Source organism: Garra rufa, chromosome 21 (assembly GCF_049309525.1).
Source record: "Garra rufa chromosome 21, GarRuf1.0, whole genome shotgun sequence".
Taxonomy (NCBI): Eukaryota; Metazoa; Chordata; class Actinopteri; order Cypriniformes; family Cyprinidae; genus Garra; species Garra rufa.
The window spans coordinates 19,240,282-19,249,263 of NC_133381.1; the positions used below are offsets into that span (position 1 = coordinate 19,240,282).

Below are 8,982 nucleotides of genomic sequence, written 5' to 3' on the forward strand. Positions count from 1 at the left end.
TATTCCTGTGCTGCTTAAGACTGGTTTTGTGGTCCAGGGTCACAATTGTTATGTGTACTAGTGCTGTTAAATCGATTAATCGCAATTAATCACATCCAAAATAAAAGTTTGTGTTTACATAATGTATGTGTGTGTAAAATGTCTTAAATATATACATGTATGCGTGTGTGCATTCATATATATACATATAAATATACACAGTACACACATATATTATGTTAACACTAATATTTTGGATCTGATTAATCACAATTAATCGATTTGACAACACTAGTATATACTAATTAAATTACTAAATTATGCAAAATAATAAATTAATATATATAAATAAATGAAATTAAAATAATTATGATAAATTTTTATGAGATTTCTATTAAATAAAAAAAAATCTCTTTAAATATTTTTTTAATAATTTATGTTAATGTATGTTATTATTTAGATGTTAACATTTAAATATTTATATCAATTTGTTGATTAATATTGCAATATTTCAATGTATTAATAGGTGTTAATATTGGTAAAATTGACTGGGAAACTGATTATCTTTTAACTTTTACAGTATTTTATTTATTGCATTAATCATATTATATATACTGGCTATTTGGTTAAACTGTTGAGTTATTTTGTTGTTGTATTTTTTTTTTTTTAATTGGGGGAAATCATTTTTACCACAAGCAGTGAAATGCCTAAATGAAAGATAGCGTTTATTTATTTCTTTTTTATGTAATGTGTTTTTTTTTTTTTTTTTGCTGTGTTGTATTGTTGTATTGTTAATGTGGAACGCATGCTGAAACCCACTGAAACAGAATTTCCCCAAGGGAATAATACAAGGTACTACAAGTACTACTACTAGTATCATCAAAGGGCTGAAGAATATTGAGGTCTCTTTGTTTCTGTTTTTCTATATTGTTTATCCCTGCACTGTGGCCTATGTGATGGTGTTGAAACATGTTTCACAGGGTACGTGTGGTACTTTCATCCATAAGGGAAATTGCTGATACTTAGTCAGCAAGCTGAGAAAATGCCTTAAGAACAAAGACTAAAATGTGATGATATTTTTTTGGCTTTGTTACATAAGAAGAGGCAGGTCAGGAAATGTCTCCAACTGTGTTTCCGGCCTATCTGGCAAATGGAAAGTGTGCAGGTGGCCGAGTGTTTTGTTTTGTTCCGTTTTTATTAGACGTTGTCGCCCTAAAGTCATTTTGGCACATGGTTGGTGTCGAACCCTTTTCCTCTCATTACTTTTTATTATTACTTTTTTTTTTAAACACAGTCTGATTTCGTAACCGGAGATATCAGAATTGATGTTTACTGATCGGCAGAGAAAAATCAGAGCTGGTTCAGGTTTCCTTTCTATTCCCTTTAGAATACTCCAGTCATTTTACCTACAGGGGGCGCCATTGACCATTATGACGAGGCGTGTTTACTCTGCTGGTGTCAGAGGTGATGAACTAATACTGAGTTTGTTTATTTAAATTTTTTAGGCAAATGAGCACCTTTTCTTTGTCTGAAAAGTCGTTTGAAGTTTGACATGATTTATGCCTGTAAACGGCTTCAAAGTTAAGCTTTATCTCACCATAGACAATTCGATGTCATTAGAATTATTAGCATTCTGTTTAGTGTTCATCCTCCATTGAGACGGTCTACATAAACTTGTGTGCACATGTTGCAGGAGTGCTGGTTTCCCCTGTTGTGTGTGGGCTTTGTACATGTTAAAACAGGTGGTGATTTTAGCTGTAAGTGTTAGGATTAACAACTTTCATTCATTCAGTTTGATTGTTTTCTTTTCTTAGAAAAGCACCACAGGGCAGTTTTGTCATATGCATTTCATAGAAACAGTTGAAAACATTATTGATGTCAGTTTATGATTTATTTTCAATGAAGTGTTGGTAGCAGTTGTAATAACTGAGTTTCATTTTTATTTTTGCAGCTAAAGAAGTATTTTAACTGTCTCTCACTTTTTCTGTGTGTTTTTCTAGGAATCTCCATCGGGTCGTCGGAAAGCGCTGGCCACCAGCTGCATTAACATGAAGCAGTACGCCAGTGCCATGCCCACACAGACAGACGTCAAGCTCAAGTTCAAGCCGCTGTCCAAGAAAGTGGTTTCTGCAACACTACAGTTCTCCCTGTCCTGCATCTTTCTGCGAGAGGGCAAAGCCACGTAAGAGCAGACCACTACCCCATCTACACCTCTAAAACCACTGCCACTTCAAATTACACTCTTATTCCTGTGCATTTCTTTCTGGTTTTTGCCTCAGTGACAGGGAGTGACAATACCTGACATTCCCAACATTCCTTTCCTGGGATCTCTCCCCCTCTCTTTCCTCTCTGCAGCCCTTCCTGTTTGAAAGTGACTGTGAGCTGTGCTTCATACATTTGCTACTCTATTGACAACAGACAGTGGGCCTTTTTTGACCATTAAATTTTGGCAAAACTTGCTAAACTGAGCTTTAATAGTCTAAACATGCAGCCCAAGATACAGTGGTGTGAAAAAGTGTTGGCCCCCTTCCTGAGTTTTTATTTTTTTTGCATGTTTGTCACACTTTAATGTTTCAGATCATCAAACAAATTTAAATATTAATCAAAGATAACAAAAGTAAACAAAACATGCAGTTTTTGAATGAAGTTTTTTTTTTATTATGAAGGGAAAACAAAATCCAAACCCACATGGCCCTGTGTGAAAAAGTGTTTGCCCCCTAAACTTAATAACTGGTTGGGCCACCCTTAGCAGCAACAACTGCAATCAAGCGTTTGCGATAACTTGCAATGAGTCTGTTACAGCGCTGTGCAGGAATTTTGGCCCACTCATCTTGGCAGAATTGTTATAATTCAGCCACATTGGAGTGTTTTGGAGGATGAGCCGCCTTTATAAGGTCATGCCACAGCATCTAAATAGGATTCAGGTCAGGACTTTGACTATGCCACTCCAAAGTCTTCATTTTGTTTGTCTTCAGCCATTCAGAGGTGGATTTGCTGGTGTGTTTTGGATCATTGTCCTGCTGCAGAACCCAAGTTCGCTTCAGCTTGAGGTCACGAACAGATGGCCGGACATTGTCCTTCAGGATTTTTTGGTAGACTGCAGTCTACCAAATATTCAAGTTTTGTCTCGTCAGTCCACAGAGTATTTTCCCAAAGTCTTGGGGATCATCAAGATGTGTTCTGGCAAAACTGAGACAAGCCTTTATGTTCTTTTTGCTCAGCAGTGGTTTTCGTCTTGGAACTCTGCCATGCAGGCTATTTTTGCAAACACTTTTTCACACAGGGCCATGTGGGTTTGGATTATTTTTTTACCTTCATAAAAAATACCTTCATTTAAAAACTGCATGTTGTGTTTACTTGTGTTATCTTTGATTAATATTTAAATTTGTTTGATGATCTGAAACCTTAAAGTGTGACAAACATGCAAAAAAAAAAAAACACAATTCAATATTTATTGCAAGATTAAAAAAAAAAAAGACAAATGAAGACTAAAATTTTGTACATTTTAATGTTAAATTATTTTATCCAATGCACATTGAGAGTTCAAAATTATGAGCTCCAACCCATGTTCTTAACTAAAAAAAACTTAAGTCAGAAAAAAAGACTTTTACCTGAACTTTTAAGGGGATTCAACCCTCTTTTTATTTGTGGTATACTGTCTCAGTCTAAATTACATTCACACTGGTATATAAACAATTTTATATGATTGTTATTCTTATGACAATAATAGCCATACATTGTAAAACAACTGCACTGTAAAATAAATGAAAATGCATATTTCATAGGTATATTATTTTTGCTTTACACTACAGTTGATAAATTACAATACTTCTTTCCTAATTTCTACACTTGAAAGAGATCTTTTGAATTTGGACTATCTGTCAGCAATTCATGTTGCACTTTTAAGCTTTTATTTTGACAGAAATGGCAATAGAGCTTTTATTTTGACGAAAAACTCTAGTTTCAGTGAAAACAGGCTTACAAAAACGCGTCTCACTACAAATCTAGTGAAATACTGTAATCTTCTACCGTGAAAATATAGCATAACTGGTGGCCGTTCCATTTCCAAACATGTGCTAAACTCACAGCACATGCAGTAAACATGTTCACTGCATTCAGTTTGAACTGAGTCGTTCTGAGGCACGGAAAACACCGGATCACAAGTTGATCAACCTGAACATTGCTTTGAAACACAATGAAAATTTGAGGGATTAGGTCATATTGTGCTTTTGGTTTGTTTGACAGATACTATGCCAAAGCATAACGGCGCAAAACACAACTTTAAAGACCTTTTATGTTTGGCACTGTTTAATGTGGAGTGATTGATAAATTATCTGTAAATTACCGTTAAGAGATCATGTGTGAACAGGACATTTTCGAAAATACCAGTACATTCTTTCCTGCAATTTACCAGTAAGGGATGTTATCACTACCAGTTTTACCAGTAAATTACCAGTATGTACGAGTTCAGGACACACTGACATAAGACTTCTACTCTGGGCCAATCATAACTTTCTGATGCAGATGACGCATTTACACCGCACTGTGTGGTTTGGTTTAAAGTTGCCTTAACAATTGTTGTAACAAAAGTTGCCTTAACAATTGCATGAATGTGAACGTTTGACACAAAATAAAAACATCAACAAAAACATTGACCATGTTTACCCCTCCATGTTTACAAACACAACACCAGGGGGCGTAGCCGTTTAAAGGTCATTTCTGGTTAATGATCTCACAGAATTTACCAGTGTTTTGAAATGGATGTGTAGATGGTGCTTTACCGGTAAAAAGACAGAACGTCGTTGCCTGTGTAAACAGCGCATTTTTGTTGTCCTGGCAATTTTGCAGCAATTTGCTGGTATTCGGTTGACCATAAACTTGTTAGTCAAATAGAAAAATGAACTCTAGAGAGGAGCATTTTGCTAAATATATACACCACATAACATATTCATTATAATTTTTACTGTTCTTCAACATTTAATTTAAGTTTGAATAAATCCGTCAACTTTTTATGACAGCCACCATTTAAATATATTTATACTTCAAAAAAACGAATTGGAGTAGAAATATAATGATGTAATTTAAAGTTAAAGTTAGTTTATTAAAAGAGTAATTAACATCCAGAGCAAAAATTTAAAGATAATCTACCCCAGTTGCAAAAAAATTTTTTTTTGAGGAAAACATTTTAGGAATTATCTCCATATAGTTGACTTCTATGGTGCCCACGAGTTTGAACTTCCAAACTGCAGTTGAAGTGCAGCTTTAAAGAGCTGTAAACGATCCCAGACGAGAAATAAGGGTCTTATTTACTGATACGATCGGTCATTTTCTGAAAAAATAAAAATGTATATACTTTTAAACCTAAAATGCTCATCTTGTCTAGCTCTGCCAATGCGAATGCGTACTCTGTGCAGTCCCGTTCAAGACAGTTAGGGTATGTTGGAAAACTCCCATCTAATTTTCTCCTCCAACTTCAAAATCGTCCTACATCACTGTTTTATCTTTTTTTGTAAAGGGCGTTTGACCTTTGCACGCTCACTTTGTAAACACTGGGAGTGCATGCAGAGCTAAACAAGACGAGCATTTGAGGTAAGTAAATACATTGTTTTATTTTATTTTTTTTAGAAAATGACCGATCGTTTTGCTATACAAGACCCTTATTCCTCGTCTGGGATCGTTTAGAGCCCTTTGAAGCTGCATTGAAACTGCATTTTGGAAGTTCAAACTTAAGGGCACCAGAGAAGTCCACTACATGGAGATAATTCCTGAAATGTTTTCCTCAAAAAACATAATGTCTTTACGAACAAAGAAAGAAAAACATGAACATTGAGGTGAGTACATTATCTGTAAATTTTTGTTCTGGAAGTGAACTACTCCTTTAACTTTAATGTTATAAACATGTCATAGAGTGTAATTTAAATGTTTGTATACAAATCATCTAATTTTAACCTTCAGTATTATAGTAATGTATCACCAACTCATTCTCATGTATGGGCGTTTCTTCAACTAGGTGCACTTTTAGCCTTGAGAATTTGAAGAAAAAAAAATTTGTTCAAAAGTCACATAACAGTCTCATAAGTTTAAATAATTTGTCTAGTTTTAAGGTCTGTAAGAGGACAAACTTAGATTACAAGAGAAATTGTTAATATTTTACTTTTTATTTTTGACCTGCAATGAACAAATGTGCATCTCAATATACAGCTGTTATTTAAAAAATAGAATAACTTTGTTTTTTATATTAAGTAGAGCATGGTTCATAAATTGTGGATAATTTTTTTTAATGTGTGATAAGAACCTTTTAAATATTTTTTTAAAAATGTGTGTGTGGTGGAAATGACATGGTGGTGGTGGAAATGACAGTGTATTGTGGAAATGACAAGAAATTAAGGTAAATATAGAAAAGCTTCGTCCCTATGCTGGAACATGACTGTTTCTGGATTGAAACATTTGCAGATCATGCAAATCTATTTTCACAATCCATATAAATTCTACTTTGTAACCATAAATGTCATTTCCACCACAGAGGGCAGTGTGGTGGAAATGACTGTGGTGGAAATGACATTTCTATAGTTTTTTGTGAAAAAATGGAAGATAGCTTCACTGACTGGCTTTGAATTATTACTTAGCATTTTGTGTATGTAAAATACTCTTACTTAAAATTTTTAGCTTTTTAATAACACCCTTGATGGTACAGTATGTGGTGGAAATGACGTAGAATAAATATATTCACTGATCAAGCAATATTTACTTTGATTTTTCTTCATTTGTTGTTGATGAAAATTTAAATTCCCTCCATGTCCAACATGTCCTCTGATGTCCCTGAACATTTCCATTGAAACCACCTAAAAAATCTTTCACACAAACTTTTTAAAGATACATTACAGTGCTGTGGTGGAAATGACACCAATACTGTGCGACAGCTATATTTTGTATAAAAAGAAATATTGATAGAGGTCTCACATTAAACACTATAATGGATTTTAATTATTTTACTATTGCTTAATTCAGGTACATTAATAGTTACCAGATAAGTCATATTTTTAAACTCTATTTTCATTGTTGAAGTTTAAAAGTCTGGGTGTGCGACAAGGAGAAAACAGTGATTTTGACACCTATAAGAAGGTTGAAAAGTATGAAAAAATCATAATAGAAAGGTAGTGAATTTTTTTTAGGTTGGTTTTATTGTGAGATTGACAAATAAAGAGGAATTTGTCCAAAATTGTATGTATTTTTAAAAATATGACCAAAGTACATAAAAGTGCCCATAGTCTAAGAATCACCCGTATATTTTACAGCATTAGATTAGATGTTTTTTGTATTGTACCTGATATATTTCCAAAATAATCAAGATTGATTATATTTTATTATATTGTATTATTGATCTATTATAATAGATCAACAAGCAAATTATAATAGATCAACAAGCAAAAATTATTTCTCTTTGAAGGTTTGGCAAAATGCAGATTTTCTACCCTGTGTACAGAAAATGTCAGAAAACACACATTTAAGATTGTACCACACGTTCTCTGGCATACACTAAAAGAAATCAAATCCTGCTGGAGAAGTTCGCGCCAGACGTAAGCTGTTGCTTTTTGACATGCGCGTCACAACAAACAGAAGTCAGAGGGAATATTTCCAGCCACTGGCCTTGAGAGTGTAAATATCTTTCCTTCACTCGTCTCGCAATATCCACGTTTCCCTCTTTTTTTCTTTCTGAGCTCTGCCTGCCTCTAAATAAAGGAAGCAAGAAGCGTGTATGAGTGTATGCGATTTCACCCTTGCGTTCTATGAGATACGCGTGTGTTTGTGTGGCTTTTGTGGCGTGTGTGTGACAGAGGTTACGCGACGGAAGTGTAACCGCTCTTAACCCATGGGAATGATGTCAACAGCACACAAATAAACTCCATTACATAAGTTCAAATAAGCTCCATGCCTGCCGAAGAAAGACTGGACCGCATTCATAAAGAAGTGTGAGATAGACAGAGAGAAGGAGAAGACGGGGACATTGGGAGGGAGAGAGGGAGTTAATCCTGGAGCGTTATCTCGCCGTGCTTGTGAATGCCCCGGCTGGAATGCATGTCCGTATTGCACTGCCTCTTATGAGCAGGACCATGAAGGGCATTCCGTTTACACGTTCATCTCTCGCCCGCTCTCTCTGTCAACCTGGCTTTCTTCTCTTCCATCCATCTACTTCAGTGTAACAATGCTTTTTTACACAAAAGCACAGTAGATGGAAGGCCATATTCACTCTTTGCTAAAAGTCGTCAGTGTTTTATTCAAATCTCGGAAAGGTGTTATCAAAAAATTGAGCGTTTTTCAATCCATTCTCAGTTTTACTGTTTAAATGCATTTCAAATCCATTTTGACTTAAAATGAGCACAGGAAATGCAAAATGGCCTCAGATTCTATCTGGGGCTGCTGAGTACTGTGTGTCTGATCTATGAATTATTTCAACAGATTTATATTGTACTCTTTCTGTGTGTAGTGATGAAGATATGCAGTCTCTGGCCAGTCTGATGAGCATGAAGCAGGCTGATATTGGTAATCTGGATGATTTTGAAGAAGAGAATGAAGAAGATGAGGAGAACAGAGTGAACCAGGAGGAGAAGGCCGCCAAGATCACAGGTGAGACGTGATTGATTTCATCTGAAGACAATTTGCAGATGAATCTGATGTTTCTATACATACTTAAGAACACCACAGCTCTGCAATTAGTTTGATATTGTTCATTTTTTTTGTTTTGTTTTGTTTACCCTATTCAAATTGTTTATACAGTCCAAATGCAGTGAAATGCAAGTTTTAAAAAGAAAAAAACCCAAAGCAAATCTATTTTGTTTCATGATCTGTTTTATTATTTACTCCATTGTTTTTTTTTCATAGTTATTCTGTTTTATTATTTTATTCTTTTCTGTTCTGTTTCTTGATTGGTTCTATTATTTTTCCATTATTGTTTTTTTTTCTTAATTATACATTCATAATTTTCTTCTTAATTCTAATATATAA

The 8,982-nt window shown here is 34.6% G+C and overlaps 1 protein-coding gene across 1 annotated transcript in view; it reads left to right on the forward strand.

Annotated features, from left to right (window-relative positions):
* Positions 1 to 8,982, forward strand: part of ehbp1 (EH domain binding protein 1) — a 174,010-nt gene that overhangs the window by 49,490 nt on the left and 115,538 nt on the right. The window contains exons 6-7 of the mRNA XM_073826562.1: positions 1,980 to 2,161; positions 8,465 to 8,604. Of these exons, the coding sequence (XP_073682663.1) occupies positions 1,980 to 2,161; positions 8,465 to 8,604 (322 nt within the window). The remainder of the gene's footprint in view (positions 1 to 1,979; positions 2,162 to 8,464; positions 8,605 to 8,982) is intronic.